The 27,266-nt window shown below is 58.4% G+C and overlaps 1 protein-coding gene across 1 annotated transcript; it reads right to left on the reverse strand.

Annotated features, from left to right (window-relative positions):
• Window positions 1-1,976: 1,976 nt before the first annotated feature.
• NRTN (neurturin) lies at window positions 1,977-9,441 on the reverse strand. Its single transcript, XM_036399470.1, has 3 exons — window positions 9,324-9,441; window positions 3,927-4,185; window positions 1,977-2,517 (listed from the first exon to the last, which is right to left on the reverse strand). Exons 1-3 carry the CDS (start codon window positions 9,351-9,353, stop codon window positions 2,069-2,071), a joined length of 738 nt encoding a protein of 245 aa, XP_036255363.1. The 5' UTR covers window positions 9,354-9,441; the 3' UTR covers window positions 1,977-2,068.
• Between the last annotated feature and the right edge of the window lie 17,825 nt (window positions 9,442-27,266).

Here is a 27,266-nt window from a genome sequence, read left to right on the forward strand (position 1 = left end):
TTCCTTAAACTCGAGTGAGCCACTTATCCACAGCTCCTGCTGCCCATCTGCCATTCCCATCCTCCAGCTGATTCTTTTGGGCCACTTTTCCCATTTCCAGCCAAAAAGCAGGCCTGCAAACTCACACCTTGATTCAGGAGCTGCACCTGGAGCGTGGAGTTTCTCCACTCTCAGTTCCCATTTCCTGGGTGCAGGTTTCACACCCCACGCCCACGGCTGCCTCCTGCCTTTCCCGAAATCCAGGGAAAACTCCGTGTTACAGACTCCAGGCTGCCTTCCTGGGCTGCCAGCCCTGCTGAAGGATGGTGTTTATACTCCTCCATTATACCCTGGCTCCGCTCAGCCAAGAGCTGCGTTTGGATAAAAAGGAAAGAAAAAAACCAAAAATCCCCACAAAGCCTGGGCCTGTGTGGAGGTCGGGAATGCGGCTGCTCCAACACAAGATGCTGCTCCCCATCCCATGCCATGCCAAGGGATGCCATCCTGCTTCCCCAAATGCTGCAGCACCATCCCTGAGCTGGGATCACCACCAGCAGCCCTCCTCCTCCTCGGGATGAAGGCACAAGGGATTTTTCCCCCCCGTTTGTCCGGAGAGAGGAGCCAGGACGGGGGGGGGTGGCACCCGGAGTGTTTTCCCTCACGTTGGTTAATGCCCAGGACATGACACCAATATTCTCCTTCTGTTTATGATTTGCCTTTTCTGGGAAGGGAGCCAAGGGGAGAAAACCCATCAATCCCAGGCAACAACTCGAGCCTGCCCAGGGAATGTGAGAGTCTGCGGGCTCATTTATTTCCCCGCAGAGTAAACAGCAGTGACACTGCTGTAAATGTGAGCAGAGCCAAAGCCAGGCCTGAGTCCCCTCTCCTGCAGGATCCCAGCCCCAGGCAGAGCATGGGGGATGCTCCCAGGAGAGCTGGGGGGATTTTGGGAGACGCCAAACCAGGGATGCTCCTGCCCACGCCACTCTGCTGGTGGCCCTGGGGAGGTTCTGTCACCTCCCTGGCGGTGGCCGCGCTCTGGCCCAGCTGCCTGTGGCAGGGGCACAGGAGGTTAATCCAGTTACTTCAGATTATCCCGAGTTTTAAGAAGAAAAGCCCCAGGGCTGCAGGAACGAGACGATGGCAGAAGGGGCACAAGCCAGAGGGAGTCAGAGCCACACACAAATCACTCTCAGCATTTCTGTGTCCCCAAACACCGGGATCTGGGGCGACTGGACCTCCCCCAGCAGCTCAGGGTGGTCACAAAACCCCAAAGCTACAGAAAGAAAGACTCAGCTCCCACCCTGGGGCAGCACAGGGAACATGATGCACCCCAAACCTGTAATGCACCCTAAAACACACCTGGAGTGTGCAGCAGGCCCCAAAACACACCCCAGGTGTGCAGCAGGCCCCAAAACACACCTGGAGTGTGCAACACACCCCAAAACACACCTGGAGTGTGCAGCAGGCCCCAAAACACGCCTGGAGTGTGCAGCACACCCCAAAACACACCTGGAGTGTGCAGCAGGCCCCAAAACACACCCGGAGTGTGCAGCACACCCCAAAACACACCCAGAGTGTGCAGCAGGCCCCAAAACACACCCGGAGTGTGCAGCACACCCTGTCCAGTACCACACAGCACCGACACTGCTCACAACCCCCCTGCACGTGTCACACCCCTGTGCCACACCCTGACACCGAACCCCCGGCACACATGTGTGTATGTGTGTGTGTGTGTGTGTCCCCCACGCCAGAGACACCTGCACTGCACCACCCCCCGTGCAGGTAACGTAGCCTGTGACACGTGTGATGTGTGTGACACGTGTGACACGTGTGACACGCAGTGCAGCCCGTGCAGGCCGAGGGCACGTTGCACACCTACTGCCACCTCAGCAGGGACCTCTGGGCCACCCGCAGAGAGGACAACAGACTTGAGCCGCCACCACCACCTCTCCAGCCGCCCCGCCACGGCGGCGGCCACGTCTCTAGTCCAGTGACGGTGACACCGAGGGACACGCCAGCGGCTCAGTCTCTCCTCCTCCGGCCGCCCCAGCCTCCATCCCGGCCCTGCGCCCGGGTGTCCCCCGTGTCACACGCAGCCGCACTCCTTGGCCGACAGCTCGTTGACGGTGTAGTAGCGGTTGTAGGCGTCCAGGAAGGAGACGTCGTCGTCGTAGGCCAGCGGCCTGCAGCACGGCCGCGCGCGGATCTTCTCCTTCCGGATCTTTCTGCGGCTCCTCATGCTCTTGAGGGAGAGGTCGTAGCTGCGCACGGCGGCCTCGCAGGTGCCGCTGCAGTAGCGGAACAGGACGGTCTCGTCCGACTCGTAGCCCAGGCCCAGCTCGCTGACGCTGACCTCGAGCTCGCGCAGCTCGCAGGGTTTGTGGCGGGCGCGGGCGCGCTTGCGGCGGCCGCCGGCGCGGGGGAACAGCGGCAGCTCGTGCCCGCCCGAGTTCACGGCCTGGCGGTAGCGCTCCACCAGCGCCGAGAGCAGCTGGCGCATCTCGCCCTCCGTGTAGCTCTCCAGCAAGGCGCTGTCTGCAGGAGGAGGGGACGCGGTTAGAGGGTGGCCCCGTGGAGGGTGAGGGGTGCTGGGGTGGGTGGAGAAGGCCTGAGGTGGGAGATCCTCCATGGGTGAGGGTCTGGGCATCCTCCGGGATGGAAGGGCCTTGGGGTGGGTGGAAAACCTCAGGATGGAGGTTCCCTGGGGTGGGTGGAAAACCTCAGGATGGAGGTTCCCTGGGGTGGGTGGAGACTCCCTCAGGATGGAGATTCCCTGGGGTGGGTGGAGACTCCCTCAGGATGGAGATTCCCTGGGGTGGGTGGACGTCCCCCAGGATGGAGACTCCCTGGGGTTGGTAAACATCCTCCAAGAAGAAGGTTCCTTGGGGTGCATGACTCCCAGGATGGAGATTGCCTGTGGTGGGTGGATACCCTCAGGAGGGAGGTGCCTTTGGGGTGGGTGGACGTCCCCCAGCATGGAGACTCCCTGGGGTTGGCAAACATCCTCCAGGAAGAAGGTTCCTTGGGGTGTACAACTCCCAGGATGGAGATTCCCATGGTGGGTTTACATCCACCTGGATGGAGGTCACCTGAGATGGGAGGTCCTCCATGGCTGAGGATCTCAGGATCCTCCAGGATGGAGGTGCCTTAAGGTGGATGGATGATCCCCAGGATGGAAATTCCCTGAGGTGGGAGGACATCCCCAGAATGAAAATCCCCTGGAGTGGGTGAACGTCCCCTAGGATGGGAGTCCCTTGGGGCCGGTGGATTTGGGGAGAAGCCCCAGTAAATTTCCTCTTGGCGCTGTTTCACTGTGCTCTGGGAGCCCCAAGAGCCCCTGAGACCCCGGGGCCAGCAGCCAACACACAAACTGTGCCCAGCCACTGCTGGTAACACCCCCATCCCTCTGTCCCAGCCCTAAATCCAGGGTTATTCCAGCTCGGCTCCGCAGGAGGCACAGGAAAGACAGAGGAAAGCGTGATCTGACAGCTTGTCATCGATTTCCAAATTTCCACCCAAAAAAAGCAGTTCCTCTGGTTTGGAATCAAAACAAACACGTGGGGATTTCCAGCCCTCAGGGAGTACTGAGGGGTGAGCCGGGGGAGCTGCTGCCGTGCCCTCATCTTCAGCTCCTGTTTGACATTTTCCATTTGTAAAAAATAGCACGGAACAACAAAAAAAAAAATTACCAAAAAAAAAAAAAGGCCATTTGGAAGGAAATAAAAGCAGCTTCTTTGCAGAAACTGAGCTGTTTGAGTTCCCCTCTGTGGAGAGCTGCTGTGCTCACACCAAAGTTTGGTGCCCAGTGCCTCCTGCTTGCCACAAACCCTCCTAAAGGGGATGTTGGGATGCAGGAGAGGGCAGGGGATGACCCCAGAGGGATTTGGGGGATCTGTGGGGCTGGGGGGGGACAGTGACCCCGGGGTGGAGGAGCAGGAGCTTACACTGGGCCAGCAGAGAGCCGTGGCGTTGCAGCGCCCGCGGGGATCTCCGCAGCGAGGAGGAGGAGGAGGAGGAGGAGGAAGAGGAGGAGGAGGAGGAATCCCGTGAGGAAGACGGCGAGGAAGGCAAGGGGCTGAGTTCCCGGCTTCCGCTGAACATGTCTCTACAAACTAAAATGGATAACATGGAACTGAGGAGCATCGATGCAATGGCTGCAAACTTCCATACCTTCATCTTAGAGCAAGTCAGAACATTGAAACTCTGCAAAACAGGCAAAACAAACATCCTTAATGTGTGCCCCCAGCCCCCAGAGCCCCTCACCTCCCTGCCTCCCTCCCTCCCTGAGGTTTGGGATGGGGGATCCTTCCCCTGGGATCCCCTTGGCTCCAGCTGCTCCCTTCCCAACACCAGCACAGTGCTGAGGTGGGGAAACTGAGGCACGAGGGGCAGCCCAGGGGTGTGCTGGGCTGGGCTGGGAGAATGGCCATGGAAAAGGTGCCTTGGGGCTGGTGGTGGCAATGGGGACGAGGTGGCAGCAATGGGGATGAGGTGACACCAATGGGAATGAGGTGGCACCAATGGGGATAAGGGGACACCAGTGAGGATGAGGTGACACCAGTGGGGATGACGTGGCAGCAATGGGGATGAGGCGGCAGCAATGGGGACAAGGTGGCACCCATGAGGTGCCACAGGATGAGGTGACGCCAGTGGGGACAAAGTGGCATCAATAGGAACAAGGTGGCAGCAATAGGGACAAGGTGGCACCAAAGGGGATGAGGTGGCACCAATGGGGATGAGATGGCAGCAAATGGGAAAGAGGTGACACCAGTGGGAATGAGGTGGCACCAATGCCAATGGGGATAAGGGGACACCAGTGGGGATGAGGTGGCAGCAATGGGGACAAGGTGGCACCCGTGGGGTGCCACAGGATGAGGTGACGCCAGTGGGGACAAGGTGGCAGCAATAAGGATGAGGTAGCAGCAATGGGGATAAGGGAACACCAACGAGAATGAGGTGACGCCAGTGGGGACGAGCTGGTGGCCCCATCCCAGCCCTTGCCACAAACACAGATGAGGTGACACCAGTGGGGACAAGGTGGCACCACTGGGGATGAGGTGACACCAGTGGGGACGAGCTGGTGGCCCCATCCCAGCCCTTGCCACAAACACAGCTGCTCCCACTGCCCCTCACTCCACCCAGGTTTCCTGACAGGACAGGGACACTCCTGTCACCCCAGCCTGTGTCGCTCCTCCCTGGAACGTTCCCTTGGGAAGCAGAGGGCAGCAGGAGGAGCCCCTGGCTCTGATGGGTTTGATGTCCCTGTCCTTCCACCTCCTGGCTCCTGTATTTATTTCAGCCCCTTGCAAATTCCAAATATTTTTCCTTTTTAAAGAAATTTTCCACGGGGGTATTATTTGGGGGGGGGGGGGGAAAGGACACTTTGTTCTGCCCTCCAGGAGGACGAACAGCTTTTAACAGCTGAAGTTTGGTGTTTTGGGAGGTGAATTCCATGAGCAGTGGGATCACACACCCTCCATCGCCCGGGGGGCTCAGCCCCCTTTGTCCTGCTCGGGGGAGGAAAAGGCTGGGCCAGAGCGGGGCTGTGACACTCGATCCCCCCACCTGAGGAAGGGCCTCTGGCTCCTTGCAGGCCCATAAAATTTTAGGAGAGCGGTTCCAGCCTCGCTGCACGTCCCATAAAACAGCCTCCCATTCCGGCAGCCAGCAGCCCTGGCCCCCACCCACTCGCCTGTGACCTTTCGAGAGACTCAAATCCCAGCTCCAAAGTGCAAAACAATAACAACAAAGTTATTCCAGGCTTTGCTGTTGGTTTCTTTTGCTCTAAAAAGCCCCAGACCAGCCCCGTCCAACCTGGCCTTGGACACTTCCAGGGATGATGGTGTTTCCACTTGTTTTTCCTGATAAATCAAAATCCAGCAGACGTTTTTTGCCCACAAAAAGTGGAGCGTTTGGGGTTCTCTGGTGTCCCTCACTTTTCACACTCTCGCTTTTTCCCATCTCTCTCGTTTTTCAACCCCACTCCCAGTTTTTCCAGCAGACTCTTGGGATTTGTTCCCGATGTCCACAGACTCCTTAAAGCTCACAGAGGGAGAAAAGTGAATTTATTTTTTTTTTCCCCCCCAAATCCTCCTTGCTGAAGGGTTGAAAGAAGGAGATGCCAAAACTTTCAGTGCTGATGCTTCAAAGCAGAGGACCCAAAAGACATTATATTCTAAGTGTGCCATAAATTTTCCGTCGATTCATGTTTCCGGGCATTGATTCATTATTTTCCAGAGCCCAGCCTCAAGAATGGATGGAGCCACGGTGTGGCCGAAGGATTTTTGGCAGCACAAAGCACTTGGAAAGACAGAGGCCTTGATGGGACATCAGAGAGAGCTTCCACCTGCCACACACTGTTTATTTGAGTGCCTTACATGGGAGCCAAGCTGCTTTGAAATCCCGGCTCCTCATGACTCATCCTGCAAGAATTAAACAATTTCCATGGGCAGCCGCTCCAGAGGCTGCTCCTCCAGCAGCAGCTCCAGCTCAACGCCTGGTCCTGCTCACAGGATGGGGCTGGGCTGTCCTGGAGAGGATGAGGGTGGTGGAGAGACAGACTGTTCCCAAGACTGCCTCAGATCTTCCCCAAAACTGCCTCAGATTTTCCCCAAAAACTTCCTCAGACTGTCCTCAAAACTCCTTCAAATTTTCCCCAAAACTCCCTCAGACCGTAAGAAAAACACCCTCAGATTTTCCCCAAAAACTTCTTCAGATTGTCCCCAAAACCCCTTTAGATTTTACCCCAAAACTTCCTCAGATCATCCTCAAAACTCCTCCAGATTTTCCCCAAAACTTCTTCAGATTTTACCCCAAAACTTCCTCAGATTGTCCTCAAAACTCCTCCAGATTTTCCCCAAAACTTCTTCAGATTTTACCCCAAAACTTCCTCATACTGTCCCTAAACTCCTTTAGATTTTCCCCCAAAACTTCCTCACACTGTCCCCAAAATTCCTTCAGATTTTCCCCAAAACTTCTTCAGACCATTCCAAAATTGCATCAGACCTCCCCCAAAATTTACCACAAGCTCCCAAAACACTTTCTTAGGGATTGAGCTGTGAGGACTGGAGCCTGCAGTGCCCCTGGATCAAACTGGTCTCAAAATGCCAAAACTGGCCCCAAACAAGGAGCATTGAAAGGGAAAAAAAGCCCCAAACCCTGATTTGAGCTGGACCTGTTGGATTTTCCTGCTCTTTTGACAGAAAGTGGTGCACAAAGGAGGGGAAAATGTCCCTGTCCCCATCTCCAGCTCTGCTCTCGGCTCATCCCTGCTCCTCCTCCTCCTCCCCCTGCAGCTCTTCCCAGTCCCCCTAAGCAGAGGCAGAGCGCAGTGTGGGACACATGGTTCTGCTTTGCCTCGGTGAAATCCAGCCCAGCAGCTCCCCCCAGACCCCCCCAAAGGGCCGACCACAAACCAGGCACAGCCTCAGCCCTGGGATGCAGCCCTGCTCCTCTGGGGAAGGTCTGGGGGAAGTGTGACCCCAGCGAGGGAAATGGGGCTGGGCATGGACCCGCTGGGGGGAGAGGGAAATGGGGTGGGGGAGAGGGAGATGGGGTGGGGGAGAGGGAGATGGGGTGGGGGAGAGGGAGATGGGGTGGTGGAAAAGGGAGTGGGACAGAGGAGAGGGAAATGGGATGGAAGAGAGGGAGATGAGATGGTGGAGAGGGAAATGGGGTGGTGGAAAGGGAAATGGGATGGTGGAGAGGGAGATGGGATGGTGGAGAGGGAGATGGGATGGTGGAGAGGGAGATGGGAGGGTGGAGAGGGAAAAGGGGTGGTGGAGAAGGAAATGGGATGGTGGAGAGGAAGGGGAGATGGTGGAGAAGGAGGTGGGATGGGGAGAGGAAAATGGGACGAGGGAGAGGAAAATAGGATGGAAGAGAGGGAGATGGGAGGGTGGAGAAGGAGATGGGATGGGGGAGAGGAAAATGGGGTGGAGGAGAGGGAAATGGGATGGAGGAGAGGGAGGTGGGATGGAGGAGAGGGAAACGGGATGGAGAAGAGTGAAGTGGGATGGTGTAGAGGAAAATGGAAGGGTGGAGAGGGAGATGGGACAGAGGAGAAGGAGATGGGATGGAGGAGAGGGAGGTGGGATGGTGAGAAGGTGGGATGCTGGGATGCTGGGATGGTGGGATGGTGGGATGCTGGGATGCTGGGATGGTGTGGGGCAGGAGGAGCTCCAGCACTCCCAGAGCCCCAGGCTGAGCGCGCCAAGCCCTCGTTCCCACGCTGCCATGACATTTACGTTCGGGCTGAATTACGGCGGGTTTGGTTTACGTCTCTCCAAACAGCTGGAGAGCAACAAACCCACCCTCAACACGGTGGAAATAATGAGGAAAAGCCTCCCCTGCCGAGCTGGTGGGATGGGGATGGATGGGCCAGGGCACCCCGTGGTGCCGGGAGCGACGCCAGGGGTGGTGGCCACGCCAAGTCGTGGTTGGAGGAGGAAGCCTGGGGAGCTTCCACCCATCAGAGCAGCTCTTGCTGTGGCCACGTCCAAATTCCCACCATTCCACGGAATCACGGAGTCCCAGACTGGTTTGGGTTGTAAGGGACCTTAAAGCCCATCCAGTGGCACCCCCGCCACACCTTCTACACCTTCACACCTTCCACACCTTCCTCACCTTCCACACCTTCCTCACCTTCCTCACCTTCCTCACCTTCCTCACCTTCCACACCTTCCTCACCTTCCTCACCTTCCACACCTTCCTCACTTTCCTCACCTTCCACTCTCCCAGGCTGTTCCAAGTCCCACCCAGCTCGATTTGAAATTTTCCCTCATTTTGGGTTTGGCAGAGCCAAACCAGCTCAAAGGAGGAGGCACCAGGGCAAGGCAGGGATTTGGGGACACTGCCCCGTCCATATGCACATCCCAGACACCAAAGGGCATCACCTTTGGGAATGAGCAGGCACAGGGCCCCCGGAGCCCCTCAGCACAGCCAGACCCCACAGTGGGAAGGAGATGACCCATCCCAAATTCCCAAATCCCACCGAACAGAACAAATCCTGCCAGAGAGGGGTCCGGGAGCTCTTCCAGGAGGGAAAGGAGCACAGGGGAGGAAAATCCCGATTTGTGCCAGGGCCAAGGAGCACCTTGAGCCATCCCTGCGTGGCAGGGACAGCATCCTGTGCCCGAGCCCGGCCGGTTTGCACGGGGAGAAGCCAAATCCCCCGGGATGGAAATCCTGGCAGGAGCACAGCTCCTGTGGCCCCAAAACAGAGACCCCGCGGCCACGACCCCCCCCCCCCCCCACCCCGTCTCTCCCCGCCCCCAGGAGCTGCCCCCAGACCCATTTTGGGGCTGGATTCGTGCACGGAAGCCTCGGGGCAGGGCTCTCACCGCGTCCCGCGGGGTCCCCGCTGCCTCCATCCGCCCCGGCGCTGGGCTGCGGGGGAGCTGCCGGCCCGCAGGGATGGATCCATGCCCTGGGAGGCTGCGGCGGAGCCTTTGATTCCTTCCCCGGAGGTCTCGCGTGGGCTTTCATGTCATTAATTAACGGGATGCGCAGCGGGAGGGATCCCGCTGGATGCGGGGCCGAGCGCGGGGGTTTCCACCCCTGCTGGGACCAGTCTGGGACCGGTTCAGTCCCGGTTCAGCCCAGGCTGGGCCCGGCCCATCCCTGCAAGGGCAGATAATGCTGCTGCTTCCCGCCGGAGGCTGGGAATGCAGCTGCAATATAAATCAGCAGGAAATAAAAGCGGGGTTTGATGCAGCGCAGCTCCTGCAGTGTCACCCAGCCCGGCCCGGGGACACCTGGGGGTGTCTGTGCAGGGCCCGGGGGGACACCTGGCCGAGATCTGCCCCCGGACACCGCCCAGCTCTGACAAACAGCATCAAATCCTGCACCTTTCGGGGATGTTTATTCCCTTTCCAGCTAAAAAGCAGCCAAAACGTTTAAAAGTCGTTGTGGGCTGGGCACGGGCGGTGTGCTCCCAGTTTGTGCTCCCAGTTCGTGCTCCCGGTTTGTGCTCCCAGTTTGTGCTCCCGCTTTGTGCTCCCAGTTTGTGCTCCCGGTTTGTGCTCCCAGCCCAGTGTCCCCACCGACCCCTCAAGGTGTGGCAGCCCCGCCAAGGTCACCGCGGCCGCAGCAAAACCCAAAACCCTCCCTAAGCCGATTCCGTCAGGTCTAAGCAGCAGCAAGAGCCGCCCTTCACGGGAAGAGGTGAGTAATTAGAGATTAATTACTGATAAAATCCCTCGGGGTATTGCCCAAGGGCTGCAGCGGGAGCAGAGCCAGGCTCGAGGTGAATAACACCAAAACCGAGCGGGGATGTCTGCGGGAAAACTCCCTGCGGACAGATTCCCTTTGCTGAAGGGCAGAGAAAATCAAATTGCATCGCTTGAAATCCCACCAAAACCAGCGTGGTTCGTGTGGCCACGGAGGAAATCAGGGGTAACAGCAGCCAAGGACCCCCCACCCGCTGCTGGGCGCCTTTGGGTGCTGCTGTGCCAATCTCCTGCACGCCTGGTGCTGCTTTTCCAGCCCAAATTTTCCCTCTCGTGCCAAAACCTGGACTCTAAATGTCAATTATTTTTGGATCCGGAGTGACGCCCCCCCGCTCCCCGGAATTAATAAACTTCCCGATGCCAAAAAGGGGCGGTTTGTCAGAGGAAACTAATTACTGTGGCTTGTTTGAACAATCCCAGTGCCTCGGGAAAGAGGGTTAAAAGCTTAGATTTTGGCAGCGAGACGGAGCCCAGGCCCCAGATGTGCTTTGCTCTGGGCCCGTTTCGACACCGCTGGTATCTGAGAGCTTCCACGGCTGCGCTGGGGGGCAAAATCTCCTTTTTTCCAAGAAAGGAAAAGCCCTCGGTGGGATCAGGGAGGGAGGAAAAGGCCAGAGGCAGGAGGGGTCGCCTCCCACAGCACAGCTTGGCCACTTTCCCCTTCCCTGGTTTTTAGGGTTTCCTCCGTTGTGGATTCCCCAAATCCCTGGAGGGGTCATGGTGCTGCAGGGTGCCTCAGTTTCCCCCTTGGAAAAACACCTTGAAGGTGTAAATTCCTGATTTTCCCGGGGTTCCACCTGGGAAATGTCCAGGTATTGATTCCTGATTTTCCCGGTTCCAGCTGGGAAATATCCGGGTATTGACTCCTGATTTTCCCGGGGTTCCACCTGGGAAATATCCAGGTATTGATTCCTGATTTTCCCGGGGTTCCACCTGGGAAATATCCGGGTATTGATTCCTGATTTTCCCGGGTTCCAGCTAGGAAATATCCGGGTATTGATTCCTGATTTTCCCGGGTTCCAGCTAGGAAATATCCGGGTATTGATTCCTGGTTTGCCCAGGGTTCCACCTGGGAAATGTCCAGGTATTGATTCCCGATTTGCCCAGGGTTCCACCTGGGAAATGTCCGGGTATTGATTCCTGATTTTCCCGGGGTTCCAGCTGGGAAATATCCGGGCATTGATTCCTGATTTTCCCGGGGTTCCACCTCTGCCTTTTCCACACGTCTCAGGCGCGCTGAGGCATTGCGCCTCCCAATCCCTCCAGCTCCCACCTGAGCAATTCCCATCCTCATGGCTCGGGAATCAGGCCCTGCCCTGAGCCAGCTCTGCCTCCTGCGGGATGCAGCGCTGGGATGCGGGATCAGCGCCCGCCCGCATCCCCAGCAGGCAGCGCAGGTGATGCCGATGCCGAGCCGGGGATTCCCCCCGTTCTCCGCTCGCTTCTCGCCGCACTCCTCCCGCATTCCCGGCCGCACGGGTTATCAGAGCGCTTTGCTGAGGGCACCGAGCCCCGAGCGGGGTTTGCAAATCCCATTTGCTCTAAAGCCTCGCAGCGGGGCTTGGCCGGAGCAGGGAGCGGGATCCCATCAGGATTTACTGCCCGACTCCAGCCAACACATTGAAGCACTTAGAGCTGCTGCAGAGCGAGCGGGGAGGAGGAATTGCGGCCGGGACGGCAGCGGCAGCGAGCTGGGAACGCGGATTGCAGCCAGGGGCATTTCAGAGCTGCGAGATGCTTGGGGGTGTTCGGAAAATTAACCCGCAAACATCAGAGGTTTATGTCCAAAAAGGAGACAGGGGAGTCCTTGTTACTTTATTCGAATAAAGGGAGAGGCCGTGGGGCATTCTCCTGGATCTCTCCAATTTTTGGAGGATGCCCCCTCCTTTTTATCCCAATTTCCCCCTCCTTTCCCTTCTCTTTTTCCTCGTTTCTGAGGTACTTGAGAGGTTCAGACTTCCCAATACACCTGATACCAGAGATTTCTCTCTAATGTATAACCCTCCCTTTTCATTCTTATTTCTAACTGAATTTTGGGGTTTTTCCCCGTTAGCTGAGGTACTTGAGAGGCACAGACTCCCCAATATGCTTGACACCAAAGATTTCCCTCTGATGTATAACCCTCCCTTTTCATTTTTAATTCTTACAGAATTTAGGAGTTTTCCTTCCCCATTGTTTCTTTCATCTTTCAATGTCTAATTTCATTTATCCGCAAACCTAAAGTTCATTTTGTAAAAGCAAATCTCTTTTCCCATTCATCGATCAGGGAATCCTTCCCATTGTTTCTTTAATCTCCCAGTGCTGGTTTTATCTACCAGCAGACCCAGAGCTTGTCTGTAAAGACAAATCCACCGTTCCTCTCAGGGGAAATGGGGCTGGAGGTGATGGGGAGAGCTGGAGGGTCCCCAAAGGGCAGCAGGTTGGCTCAGCTGGGCCTTTGCATGTGGAGATGGTGACAGCAGGGACAGGGACACGTGCCTGAGCTCTGCTGTCACTGCAGGGAAAACCGGCTGGGATCCCTCGGGTGTCGCCCTGAATTTTTAAGATTTTCTAACCCTTCTGATGTTTGCATTCTTGTAATGAACTTCCTCACGCACTTTCTGTAAATAACTCATTGGTTTGCATTCTTTTATGGAGGAGGAGAAATTTGATGGGCTGTTGGTTTGCCCAGTGGCATTGCGGAGGTGGCACTGTCGCCCTCCAATCCACTGTCACTTTTGGAAATCTATACATGTTGGAATCAGAAAAATAAAGGTCCCTTTTTTACCTTAGAAAGAGCAGCGAGTTCACGTCGTGTTGTTTCGTGTCCGATAATCACACTCAGGGATGAGAGGTTTTCCACTGGGAAGAGCCACGCGGTTTCCTAAAAAGCAGAATTTTCCCTCTGCTCCCACCCTGGATATCAGTGTGGGGGGAGAGCTGTGGCCTCGCTGCCCTTCCCACCCCGCTGGCCTCTCTCTCCCATGGCTCCAGCTCAGCTGTGGGTAAAAGATTGGGATCGCTGCTCCTGCTGCCATAAAAACACCGATCACAACTGGAGCACAGCCACCAAATCCTGCCCACGCTGCTGCCGAGGAGCTGCCACCGGCGGCGAGGGGCGGGGCAGGCAACACAGACGGGGACAATCTGCGCCTTTTCCTGCCCTTTTCCCACCTTTGCCGGAGCAGAGGCTGCTCAGAGCAGCAAGAAGTTCAGGAAGGTGCTGTTGGAAGATGATGGCAAAGAACTCCAGCAAAACATGGACTGGGGCATTTCTCTGTCGCTGCCCGTGGGAATGGGGCTGGTCCTGCTGCAGCTCCTGTGCTGGTGGCCAGGGACAGAAGACATGGACCATCCTCAGATTGACCACCCAGAGCAGCTGGGGCTGCTCCATCCCCGCCAGTGTCCAAGGCCTGGGGGAGAGGGAGGTGCCCCTGCCCGAGGTCCTTTCCAACCCAAACCATTCCATGACTCCATCACCTGCTCCTGGAGACAGGAGGGGACCAGACCCCCCTCTCCTCCCCATCCCTCCTCTGTCAGGGAGGTCCCACCACGGGTGATGCTTTGCCAGGACACAGCTCTGTCCATGCCCAGAGGCTTCCCACCACCCAAATCCTGCCTGGAGCCTTCCAGCCTTTCCTTTTCCCTCCCTAAACTTCTCTTGGACACCAAACAGGTGGGGTTTTGCCCCAGTTCAGGGTGATGCTGTCAGTGCCCAGCCCGGCTCAGCAGAGCTCCGCTCCTCCCTCGTCCTCCCCCAGCGCTGGCACCGTCCCTCCCAGGCTGCTCTGAGGAGCTGCTAAGCCTCAAAAATGTGCTTTCAATATGCCAACACCACTTAATGAAGAGAGCAGCTGCCCTATTAAACCAGAGGCCAGCCCTTCCTCCGGGGAGGACGGGATGGGCGTTCCCAGCTGGGACCTTCGGTGCTGAAGGTGCCGTGGTTCACACCCGAGGTTTGGGCTGGCCTCGGTGTCCCCTGTGCTGCACGAGGGCACGGCCTTGGGAAGGCAGCAGAGAGGGAAAAACCCAGGGAAAACCAAGAAAAGCCACCCCAGCCCCTCGCTGGGAGCGTTCCCTGCCTGCTCCTCCCAGCACAGAGAACACGACCACTGGGATGGACCCCGCAGGGATCTGGGGTTTTGGTTTGCAGACCCTGCTCTGCTCCAGGGCAGCAGGACTGGGGGGGGTCCACCCTGTGTCACCATGCCATCGGCCTCCAGATGCCATCAGCAAATCCCACAGCCCTGGTGGGAGTGACAACAGCAGCAATAAATACACCCCAGGCTCCCAGGCAGCTCCTTCAGCCAAAACCAGCATTTTTAAAGGCAAAAAGGTCCCCACGAGCCATGGCCTTGGTCAGTTCTGCATCACTGCCATCACCAGCAAGACCCAGACATGGCAACCATGGAGCAAAGTCGGTTTTCTCACTGGGAAGGACCAAGGCTGGGTCTACAAGCACCTCTAAACCAGGCCAGGATTTAATTAAGGGACTCCCCAAGGCCTGGAGCCACAAAAGCAGGACCCTGCTCCTGAATCCTCTCCATCCCCAGAGCCCAGGAGAGCTCCAGGACTGGATTCATCGCCCTGCCCAAGCACCACTGCCCCCTGTGCCGCGACCAAAGCTGCTGAGACAGAGCAAAATGCGGCTCCTGCTTTGGATTATTGCAGCTTGGGAGCGATGCTGGGGGAGCAGCTTCCCCTCCTGGGACACCCCCGACCCTCAGAGCTGCCCGGCCTCCCTCCCCTCCAGCCCTGCTCCTGGACCCAGCTCAAAGGGAACCTCTGCTGCAGGAAAACAAATCAGATGTGGTTCCATCCAGATGAAAACAGCCCAGAAAGCAGCACTGCTGTGAGTGGCATCGCCTGCGAGCCTCTGAGCGACGGCGGGAGGAGGAAACGCTTCTTGGAGAACGCTACGGTGGCAAAGGGATTGTTTCAATTTAGCCCTGGGATGTTGGGCTGCAAAGTGAGCCAGTTTTGGGGTTTTGTGAGGGAGAAGAGATGGGAATGGAGCTGTTTGTGGTGTTTCCCTTCCCACGGCTCCGCTCTGATGCGCACGAGAGCGGCGCTGCAGCACGCCTGGCACAGCCAGGAGGGAGCTGCTCTTCCTCTTCTCCGAGTTTCACTGGGAAATGCTGCTCCAGACTGGCCAAATCCCAGAAAAATCGGAGTTGGGTGGGATTTCTCCAGCCCAAGCCATTAATGGTGGTGCTGGAGTAGGTGGCTCACCTTGACCAGGAGACTGGGCCACCCCATGGCTGCACTGCGGGGATGCCAAGTGATCCCAGGGAAACAAACCCACACCAGTAAAATAACCCATACCAGTAAAATAACCCATACCAGTGAAACAAACCCTCACCAGTAAAATAACCCCACCAGTAAACAAACCCACACCAGTAAAATAACCCATACCAGTGAAATATCCCATACCAGTAAAATAACCCATACCAGTGAAACAAACCCACACCAATAAAATTACCCCATACCAGTGAAACAAACACACACCAGTAAAATAACCCACACCAGTGAAATAACCCATACCAGTGAAACAAACCCACACCAGTAAAATAACCCCACACCAGTAAACAAACCCATACCAGTAAACCAAACCCCCACACCAGTAAAATTACCCCACACCAGCGAAACAAACCCACACCAGTGAAATAACCCATACCAGTGAAATAACCCATACCAGTGAAAGAAACCCATACCAGTGAAACAAATCCTCACCAGTAAAATAACCCACACCAATAAAATTACCCCATACCAGTGAAACAAACCCACACCAGTTAAAAAACCCCCACAACAGTAAAAAAACCCCAAAAACACGCCAGTGAAATAACCCATACCAGTAAAACAAACCCCCGCACCAGTAAAACAAACTCACACCAGTAAAATTACCCCACACCAGTAAAGCCCTCGCCAGTCCTGTCCTCACCTCCTGATGGGAACCCACACAGGGCCTCCTCCCTTCCCCTCAGCATCTCCCTTGCCCTGCTGGGTGCCCTGAGCTGCTCCCTGGGCAGGGGTGGCACCGAGAGGCATCTGCCAGCTCCTTGTGCCCCCCAAAGCCACCCCTGGGAGGGCACGGTCTGGCTCAGCACGACAGGGTGGGGAGGAAACAGAGCTCTGAACGCCACCCCCCACCCTGTGTGCATGGGGACAGCCAAGGTGACACCTGCTCTGGCCACACGATTGGCTGGGCTGCGTTTGGGGCTCATGGGAGGTACTCTGAGCTCAAAAAGGGGGCATTGCCAACCTTGCATCCATCCCTGCGGACCCCCAAAGGTGCAAATCAACCCCAAAGCTCATCCTGGAGCCGGCACAGCCCAAGGGGGCTCCAGGAGGGAGGTGGCCGAGCCCGATGTGACTCATGGCAGTGCCGTGGGAGGGCACCCAGCGCCACCAGAGCCGGGCCCAGCACCGGGCACGGTCACCAGGGGTGCCCACCCCTGTCCCTGCGTGTGCCCGGGCTGTGCCACAGCGAACCAGAGCAGCTCCTTTTATTTCCAGCCCATCCACGAGGCCTGGAAGGCGCCGGGCTCTGCCCTTGCAGAGGCTCTGCCCCGGTGCCCATCCTGCCGGGATGTGCCACATCTGCCGTGCCCCTTCCTCCGGGCCCGAGCCGGCCCTCCGACACCCAGCGCCGCTTAAAAACCCGGGCTGCAGGAGCAGGAACGTCCAATCCTTCCCCCAGCCCCGGAGCCGCTGGGATGGAGCCGCAGGACGAGCCCGGAGCCCGGCGGTGACACCGAGGGCGTTCACAGCGGGGCGCGGAGCGGAGCCCAGTGCAGCGTCTGCAGCCGCCGCAGCGGGCAGATTTGGGTCGGAACCAAAGGGGAAAAGGCAAATCCAAGCGCTCACACACCCTAAAATTCGGCACGGGGACGCCCCTTCCCTGCTCGGTTTCTCTGCCCTGTGCCAGGCAGAGGCTCCTGCCGCTAAAGCCCGGAGCCCCCGCGAGCACGAGAGGGTGAATTTGGGATCCACCGGGATCCTGCCTTTAGAACCGGGATCTCAGCACACAGCCAGGGCTCACACGGCGCCTCCAACAGGCACCAGCCCCTTCTCCCGCCGGGATAAGCCGTGCCCTTCACCCAGCGCCGGATCGCGGATCGGCTCCCGGAGCGAGGATGGGATTTAAATCAGTGCTGGCTACAAGCTACCATATATGTGCAATAAAGACACCCGAGGTCTGCCTTGTTTTGTTAAAGCCTTCGGAGACACCGCGGCGAGAGGGGAAAATTCCCTCCCTGGAGGATGGGGGGAACTTCACCCGCAGCCCCAGCCGCGCTCTGGACGCGGTCAGCGCTGCGGCGCGGCCGGGGCTGGGAGAAGGTGACGGGGCCGGCGATGCCGGCTGGAGATCCTTCCGTTCCTTAAACTAATATTTAGACAGGACCCATCTCCTCCCTCCCGCGCTCCCGGAGCCGTCCCGCGCCGTGTTTGTGTTCCTGCGTGGCGGGACGGGCTCCAAGTATGCAGCAAAGTCCCGCGGCGGCCGCCCAGGCCGCCCCGACCCCGGCACGGGGCTGGGTCCCCCCGCTCCCCCCATCGCCGGGGGAGCCCCAGGGCTCCGGTTCTGCCCCGTTCGGCGGCGGCAGCATCCGACCCGCCGGGAGCTCGGCGGGGAACAAACAGCGGCGAAACCCCGGGGTTTAGAGGCTTCACCGGGACCCCCGGAGCCGCCCCCGGTGCCGCAGCGCCGCGCGGGCCAGGAGCGTCCCGGGCCGGGCAGGTGCCCGGGGCCGGCGCTGCCGAGCCGGGGCCGCCCGCGGCGCTTACCTGGACGCCGGTGCCGGTGCGCGGCGCTCAGCGGCGGCTCCGTGCCGGGGCCGGGGCACGCGTGGGGCCGGGGGTCGCCATGGGCGAGCGGCGCGGGGCTGGCGCGGGTTTGGCTCGGCTGGAGCGCGGCGGGGGGGCTCGGCCGCCGCCTCCTCCCGCACCGGGGGGCGGGTTTGGAGCCGGCCGGTTCCCCCGCCCCGCCCGGTCCCGAGCCGGGCTGCGCTCCGGGGCCGCTGCCGGTGCCCGTCTCGCCCCGGTGCCTCCCGGTGCCGCTGCCGCCCGCGCCCCGCAGCCAGACGAGTCCGCGGCTCCCCGGAGGAGGCACCGGCTGCTTCTCGCAGCAGAGCCGACGGGGCCGCCCCGCCCCGCCCCGGTCCCTCCCGGTGCCGCCCCGGTCCCTCCCGGTGCCGGTCCCGCCCCGCCCGGGCTCAGCCAGACGCGCCGACGCTGCCCCGGTGCTGCCAGCCCTGAGCCCCGGTTCTGCCCACGGCACCGCCCCGTTCCCCCGGTTCGCCGCCCTCGCACCCCTCGGCGCTGCCCCTGCACCCGGTGCCCGCCGCGGGCGAGGACCAGCCCGGGCCCGGTGCCCAAAGCTCCCCTCGCTGCGGTACCGAACGCCCCCGGCCATGGGCGCATCCCTCCCTTGTTAATTGGGGGCATTTTGAAGCCGGTCTGGGCAGGGCACGGCGGGGCCGTCAGCAGCTTTCAGGCACGGTCACCGCTGGGTTTCCATCGGGGCTTGCCCCGCCCGGGTTTCGCAGGGCGAGGGCGCCGGGAGCGCGGCAGGGTCCCCGCCTGGCACGGGACAGGCTGGAGGTCGATGCCAGCCGGGACAGGCTGCTGAGTGCCTGGGAGATGGGCAGCGATTTTGTACTTTCCGTGTGAGCACCGAATGGCTTGGCTGGATTCATGAAATCATTGAGTTGCCTAAGCTGGAAAAGCCCTCTCAGTTCATCAGGTCCAGCCACTCCTCCACCCCTGTCCCCAAGGCCTCTTCTGCACATCCCTGACATCCCTCCGTGGTGACTCCACCATGGACAGGCCTTGCAGTGAGGAAATGGCCTTTAAGGCCCCTTCCCACCCAATCTCCCAAGCCAAACCGTTCCAGGATTCCATGAGAAGGGCTGAGGAGAGGCAGGAGACCAGGAGGTTCATCGAGCTGCTGATCCTGCAGCATCTCCCGTGGCTTTGCCTCCTCTCCTCGCTCTCCCACCTGGAAATCAGGAATGTGAGTGCTGGAGATGCTGAACAGACCCCCCAAAAAAAGGCAAATCCAGCTTTGAGAGGGGTGCAGGTTCCTCTTGGAATGAAGGGCCAGACCTGCTCGGGCACATTTCCAGAGGCTGCTCCTGGCACGGGGATGCTCAGGGAGTCAGTGGCTGTAGGAAACAGAGGGATCAGAGTTTAGAGAGGAGAGGCTTAACGCTCCCTAAATGCCTGGCTCCTTCCTTCTCCCATCTCCCCGGTGTTTGTTTTTGCAAGTATTAATATGCTGGGACTGTTTCCTTTAGCACATGTCGGGGCTGGAGGGGTTCACCGAGGGCTCTGGGATCTGGGTGACCTCGGCCCATCAGGACACCTTCCCAGGAGTGCTCCAAGGAGCCCGAGCCACGGCTGCTCCAGCCCTGGCAGGAGCCAAAGAGCCCCGGCCTGAGCTGCAGGGTGCAGCTGGTGGCGTGGTGCCGTGGCTCTGCTCTCTGGCTTCACCCGGACGTGTCCAGCAGCCCTGGGACAGCACTGCGGGGCCCCCGCCTGCTCCACAACCCTCGGGAGGCAGCGGTTGTCCTGCCAAAACCCCCAGTAGCTGCTAAACAAACAACTTAATGCAAAGCAGCCTCGGCGGAGAAGGAGCGAACGTGCCCAAGGAAGCGTCGGAGCCATTACGGAGCCGCAGCAAAGGCAGCACAGCCTGGTACAATTTGCAACTTTTGTTTTAATTAACGTTTTGCTAATGACATGTGTAACACGGCTGGTGATAGGCAGCTTCCATCCATCCATCCATCCGTCCGTCCATCCCCTGGTGTCTGCTCAGAGCCCGGAATGTCAGCCTGCCCGCTGCTCACGGCGGGATTGTCCTGGCTCCGTGATCCCTGCGGGATCTGGGGAATATTCCGTGATCCCCACACCTCGCCCTGCTCTCTCTAGCTGGCTTGGTATCAGCACCTAAATCGCAAAATCCAGAGTGCAACTGGGAGCCTCTGGCCGGTGGAGGAGGTTTGGGAGCCTCTCCTGTTTGGCTTGGCTGCCTCTCCTTGACCAGTCGAGCCACCCTTGATCCGCTGGGATTTAGAGCATCTCCAGGCTGATCCCGGAGATTCCCCTGGGCTCTCCCCGTGTTTGCTGCTCTCAGGCGCTGTGCAGCGACATCTCAGACAGGTTCCTCGTGCAGCACACTGAAAAAAGGAGCCCCAAGGAGCCCCAAGGAGCCCCAAGGATCCCTGTGGCACGGGGAGGGATGTGCTGCAGGCTGGTGGCACCCAAGGCGAGGGGATCGGACACGGGATCCAGAGGGGACGTTGTGAACCACTGGAATGGATCCAGAGGGGATGTTGTGAACCACTGGAATGGAGTGAGAAATTGGAAGCAGGCAGAAAAGCCGTGGTACAGAATGTCACACACAAAACCCACGAGGAACAAGTGTCTGTAAGCACCGAGGGGGGAAATCTAAGCAATTAAGTCATTTGAAACGTCAAATAGCCCATGGACCCCACATTTGGACATGACAGATGAACAAAAACATAGACATTAAAAATTCCTGAAAACTAACAAAGGAACTATGATTAATTTCCCTCTGTTCCAGGGCAATCGCGTTATATACACACAAAGGAGTCATAAAAATTCCAGCATGACGGAACAAAATCCTTCCAGAGCTCCACAGATAAAATACAACCATACTGGAGGGAGCTGGGATGGCCCGGGGAAGGAGCTTGGGTGGCTCCCGCACATCCCTTTGGACAAAAGACCTTTCCCAAAGGATGCAGCCAAGAGGTGACACCTGCTGAAAGTGCTGCTGGATGCTGTGTCCCAGCTGGGCACGGCACAAATCCTTCTTGGTGGCAGCAGCAGGTCCCTGCAAGGAGCCACACGTGGGATGAGCTGGGCTTTGTAAAGTCCCGAGAAGTTTGGGGTGCAGATGCATCTCGGTGCAAGAATGGGCAGGAAGAAGGCAGGGAAAGGAATGGGGTCAACATCCTCCTGTGCCACGGCCAATTTCAGGCTCCCGTTGAGTCCCAAGTGCCGGAACTGAGGGTTTAGGAAGGAGAGAAAATGAAGGGATGAAGTCAAATCCTTGCAGCCCAAGAGGCAGGCGGCTTCCTTCAGTTCAGAGGGAGATATTCCAAACCAAAACCACAAAGAAAATATCATTAGAAGAGGCCGCAGTGCTGCTCGGTGACTTGTTCATTGGCTTTTTGTGGGATGTTTTTCATCAAATCCGGCTGTGGAGTCTGCAAAGTTAATTAAGGAGGGGGCTGAGCGGTGCCAGGGGCTGAGGGGGGTTTAGGGCTGCCCCGTGCACGAGGAGAAAAATCCCCTGGGAACAGCAAAGCCCAAGCCCAGCCGGGCAGGGACGGTCCCCAGGGACAGGCAGCGAGCAGGGAGGGGGTTCCAGCATCCCAGCATCCATCCCAGCACGGCCAGGATCCCGAGCCATCCCATCCCGGATTGCAGCTCATCATTCACTCGCTGCCCTCTGCTCGGCAGCCCCGAGCGGTGACCCGGCCATGGGGACTCATTCCCGCATCCTAATGGGCCGTGAAACGCTCGGGACACCCCGAGCCCTGGCTGGGAAAAGCTGGAGAATAAAAAAAATAAAATAAAATAAAATAAATACGTGGGGATTGTGGCGAAATGGTGCGAAAGAGCGAAAAAGAAAAGAGAGGCGTGAGACAGGGCTGTGCCTTGTGTCCCTAGGGCTCTGCCATGTGTCCCCATGGCTCTGCCGTGTGTCCCCAGGCTGTCCCCATGTCCCCAAGGCTCTGCCGTGTGTCCCCATGGCTCTGCCGTGTGTCCCCATGGCTCTGCTGTGTGTCCCCAGGCTGTCCCTATGTCCCCAGGGCTCTGCCGTGTGTCCCCAGACTGTCCCCAAGGCTCTGCCGTGTGTCCCCAGGGCTCTCCCATGTCCCCATGGCTCTGCCGTGTGTCCCCATGGCTCTGCTGTGTGTCCCCAGGCTGTCCCCATGTCCCCATGGCTCTACTGTGTGTCCCCATGGCTCTGCTGTGTCCCCAGGTTGTCCCCATGTCCCCATGGCTCTGCCGTGTGTCCCCAAGGCTCTGCCGTGTGTCCCCAGGCTGTCCCCATGTCCCCATGGCTCTGCCATGTATCCCCAGGCTGTCTCCATGTCCCCAAGGCTCTGCTGTGTGTCCCCATGGCTCTGCCGTGTGTCCCCAGGCTGTCCCCATGTCCCCAGGGCTCTCCCATGTCCCCATGGCTCTGCTGTGTCTCCCCAGGCTGTCCCCATGTCCCCAAGGCTCTGCTGTGTCCCCAGGCTGTCCCCATGTCCCCATGGCTCTGCCGTGTGTCCCCATGGCTCTGCCGTGTGTCCCCAGGCTGTCCCCATGTCCCCAAGGCTCTGCCGTGTGTCCCCAGGGCTCTCCCATGTCCCCATGGCTCTGCCGTGTGTCCCCAAGGCTCTGCCGTGTGTCCCCAGGCTGTCCCCATGTCCCCAAGGCTCTGTCCTGTGTCCCCGTGTCCCTGCCTGGCCTGGCAGGTGACGGCAGCGGCCCTGCCTCGCTCTGTCCCCATTCCCAACCCCGCTTTTCCAGCCAGCCGAGGTGCGCCGGGCCAGAGCCATGGCAACTCTTACACAGAGCGTCAACAAAAATCAGCTCCACAACGATTTTCTCCTGGAAATCCCCGGGGGACTGGGGAGGCTCCGGGACACAAAAAAGGCTTTCACGTTTATTTCGGTGGATGCTGAAGGGGAGCTAAGGGGAGACCCTGCTCCAGCCCAGCCACATCCCAGCCTGCGGGGCAGGAGCAGGGCAGGGATATCCGGGCCAGCACAAATCCATGGATTCCCTGCCCTTGAGCCGCCTCACCCCCTCGGCCGGACCTTGGAATCCAGCCTGGATAGGTGGGAAAGGGACACCTTGGATTAATCCTATTTTTTTTTGTTCGGCGTACATCTTGAAAAAATAATTTTATTTTCAACCCAAATCCAGTGGCATCCAAAAAACTTCTTCTCCTTTTTTTTTTTTTTTTTTTTTTTCCTTTTCCTTTGATAATGGAAAAATTCAGCTCGGAGGCAGCTTTCAGAGCTGGATGGGAAATTCTCCTGTGAGGAACAATCCTCCACCTTCCTCCCAGCAAAGACAACCCTCCCGCCTCGCCACTCAGCAGGGACTCAATTACACATATGAGGCTGACCCAGCTAAAAGAGGAGTTTGACACAAAATTGGGAACCTGCCAAAAAAAAAATTCCTAATTGAAAGTGGTTGCTGCAGTGGGGTCTGCGCACGGCGACCCCTCCTCTGTCACTGTGAGTTACGAGCACTCTCCATCCCATTTTTATGGTTCCCTTTTCCTCCAGCCCTGGGCACGCTCTGGGATGCAGGACAGGGGTGGCTCTGCCTTTTTCCAGATCCTTCTCTTTCCTTGGAGCCACAGTCTGGAGTATGAACAGATTAAAAGTTCAAGCTCTAATAAACTGAGTCCCCAAAAGCAAAGTGTAGGCAGGGGAACAGATGGGATTTCCAGGATCGTGGTGTTCTGCACCTTCCCCACGTGTCCCTGTCCTGATGGGATGTTTGGGAGGGGGGGGACACGGAGATTTTGGGGGCACAGAAGCCACGGGGGGCTGAGAGGGGCGAGGCAGGCCCGGAAGCGCTGTCACGTCTCATTTCTCCCACTGTCACCTGAGCTCGGCCATCGGGCAGCCCCTAAAATGAAAATTGGGGATTTTGCCCGGGGCTCTGCTCTGGAGCTGCCACAGCCCCTGTGCCTCACCCTGCCCTCACCATTGGACAGCTCCCAAAATGAAAATCTCGGGGATTTTGCCCAGGGCTCTGCTCTGGAGCTGCCACAGCCCCTGTGCCGCGTCCCGCAGTCACCACCGGGCACTCCCCAAAATAAAAATTGGGGGATTTTGCCCAGGGCCGCGCCCCAGAGCTGTCGCAGCCCCTGTGCCGCACCCTGCCCGCTGCCGGGGGATCTCCTCAGCTCCTTTCACACCTCCCCGGGCGCCCAGGTCACGCTCCAGATGTTCCCCATCAGCAGCAGATCCGAGGACTTTTTACACCGGATTTCAGCAGCCAAATTTCCTTCGTTTTCTCAGAGGCAGCGATGCAGGCTCCTGGAGCAGTGTCTGGCTGGGGAAGGGGATGAACGCTGCTGCTCCAGCGTGGGATCCACAGGATCCAGAGCAGAGCCTTCCTCCCTCAGGTCTTTTCCAAAATAACCGGCTCTGGGCTGAGCTCTGACCCCCAGGACACTGCGCTGACCCCCAGACCCCCAAACTCCTCCCAGTGCCCATCCTGGCAGAGCAGGGGGGCTCAGGGCGTCATCGGAGCTCTCTGGGTTCCACAGGAATGTCCCAGCTGCGCCTGGGCTCCTTTTGGGGCAGGATCAATCCTTGTTCTGCCTCCCCCAACCACGGGGACCCGCAGGATCGGCTCTTCCAGCTTCATTCCTGTGCTGCAAGAGGGACGGGATGGATCTGTGACCCACAGGCACACCCGGGGGAGAAGAATTTCAGGGAATATCCTGGGGATTGATGCCATTCCTCCTGGCAAGGCAATGGGAGCACTCACCTGCCCCGGGGGGATCAGTCCAGGGGCTCTGCTCGCTCCTCCCTCTCCACCACATTCCAGGCAGGTAAAACCCCTCCAAAAGCTGGGATCTGGGCAGAGCTATCCCTCATTATGGAGCCAACCCGTGGAGCTCCAGCTCCGGCTGAAGGTTCGCAGCTGGAGCTGCCAGCCCGGTCCGGCTTCCGACCGCTGCCAGTGCCGGGAGAGCTGCTGGGGCTCCACTTCAAAGCTTTTCTTAAAGCCTCTGCCACGGAAATGGGGATGCCTGGAACTTCCAGATGCCTGGCAGGGCTGCAGATAAAACATTTGGATCGTTTGGCTGGCTGGGGGTGCGAGGGAAGCATGGAAATTATGGCAACAGATGGGAGCATCAGCGCTCGCACAGGGGCAGGTTCTGCACCACAGGGATGGGAAGGAGTTGGAGAGAAGGACCTGGAGCATCAGGAGAGAGGAATCAGGGGCATCTTCCACTGTCCCAGCGTGCTCCAAGCCCTTCCAACCTGGCCTTGGACACCTCTCTGGGCACCCTGTGCCAGGCCCTCCCCACCCTCATTGCGCCCAGCTCCTTCCCCAGATCCAATCCCAGCGGAGCCTCCTTTGGATGCTGCAGCCCTTGAGGGCACAGGAACGGGCAGCTCCCCGCCAACAGAAACGCAAAACACAACGGAATCCCTCCAATCCCTCGCGGGAGCGCAGCCAAAGCCACCTGCCCGCGGGGCAGGAGCAGCAGGAGCTCTTATCTCTGTTATCTCCCTCCTGAATGCGCCTCTGTTCCCGGCGCTGCCTCCCCTGGGGCCGGCACTGCCAAACCTTCCTGGGCTGGCACTGCCAAACCTTCCCTGGGCTGGCACTGCCAAACATTCCCTGGGCTGGCACTGCCAAACCTTCCCTGGGCTGGCACTGCCAAACCTTCCCTGGGCCGGCACTGCCAAACCTTCCCTGGGCTGGCACTGCCAAACCTTCCTGGGCTGGCACTGCCAAACCTTCCTGGGCTGGCACTGCCAAACCTTCCCTGGGCTGGCACTGCCAAACCTTCCCTGGGCTGGCACTGCCAAACATTCCCTGGGCCGGCACTGCCAAACCTTCCCTGGGCTGGCACTGCCAAACCTTCCCTGGGCTGGCACTGCCAAACCTTCCCTGGGCCGGCACTGCCAAACCTTCCTGGGCTGGCACTGCCAAACATTCCCTGGGCCGGCACTGCCAAACCTTCCCTGGGCCGGCACTGCCAAACCTTCCCTGGGCCGGCACCCGGAGCCCACCCCGATCCCACCCTGGGATTTCGGAGAGGGTCAGCAGGACACGGGAATGGGGTACAGAACACACTGGGAATGGGGTGCAGAACGCTGGGAATGGAAATGGGGGTGCACACACTGGGAATGGGGTACAGAACACTCTGGGAATGGGGTACAGAACACTCTGGGAATGGGGTACAGAACACTGGGAATGGGGTACAGAACACTGGGAATGGGGTGCAGAACACTCTGGGAATGGGGTGCAGAACACTCTGGGAATGGGGTGCAGCACACACAGGGAATGGAAATCGGGGTGCACACACTGGGAATGGGGTGCACACACAGGGAATGGGGTACAGAACACTCTGGGAATGGGATGCAGATCTCTGGGAATGGAAATGGGGGTGCACACACCAGGAATGGGGTACAGAACACTGGGAATGGGGTGCAGAACACTCTGGGAATGGGGTGCAGAACACTCTGGGAATGGGGTGCAGCACACACAGGGAATGGAAATCGGGGTGCACACACTGGGAATGGGGTGCAGCACTCTGGGAATGCTGGGCAGGGACAGGTGAGCATCCCAAGGGTCACCTTTGGAGGGGATTCACCCTCTGGACATGACGCATTTTAATCAAGAAATTTGCATGAAAAAGGATCCACCCAGGATGGCAGCTGAACCAGCAGGGAAAGTGGGGTTTTTTTTCCATATTTATACCTCAAAAAAAGAGGGATTTAAGATCCAGCCTTTTCTACCCCGCTGGGCTGGCATCCACCTCCCTCTTCTGCCAGAGCCCTGCACGCCAACTCCCCAGCCAATAAATCCTCTTCCTCATTAAACATTGTGGGTCTCAATTAATTAAATGAGCACAACAACCTCAGTCCCTTCAGCAATTAGAGAAGTGGCTGAGTAATTAGATGGAATGTTAATTCAATTTCCAGGAGGAGGGGGGGAAAGAAAAAGAAAGAAAGGGAAAGGAGAAGGAGCAAATGAGATTACGTTTGATGAGAGGGGAATCAAAAGTCACTTAATCATGGGGCAATTAAAGTTCTCCAAATTATGCAGCTGGAAAATGAACTCTGGAAGGGCAGGACGGCCGGTGTGTGCTGGGAATGATCCTCACCCAGGTGAAAGAGCAGCTGGATCCGTGTGTGGATGGGTCTGTGCAGCGCCCAGCCTGGCCTGGCCTGGCCTTTTCCCTTCCTTAGGAGTGAGCAGAAGGGTTTTGCCTCACCAGCAGCAGCTCCATCCTGCCTGCACCTCCAGATAATTCTCTTATCAGCCTCTCTCAGCCCAGGCAGACGA

Source organism: Molothrus ater, chromosome 26, assembly GCF_012460135.2.
Source record: "Molothrus ater isolate BHLD 08-10-18 breed brown headed cowbird chromosome 26, BPBGC_Mater_1.1, whole genome shotgun sequence".
In the NCBI taxonomy this organism is placed as follows: domain Eukaryota; kingdom Metazoa; phylum Chordata; class Aves; order Passeriformes; family Icteridae; genus Molothrus; species Molothrus ater.

Coding starts and splice junctions, on each gene's coding strand:
- NRTN (XM_036399470.1), bottom strand. CDS start 9,353: ATGGAGGCAGCGGGGACCCCGCGGGACGCG. Junction 4,186..9,323: donor CGGGGACCCCGCGGGACGCG/GTGAGAGCCCTG, acceptor CCTGTTTTGCAG/AGTTTCAATGTTCTGACTTG. Junction 2,518..3,926: donor CGGCTCTCTGCTGGCCCAGT/GTAAGCTCCTGC, acceptor CTCCTCCTGCAG/ACAGCGCCTTGCTGGAGAGC.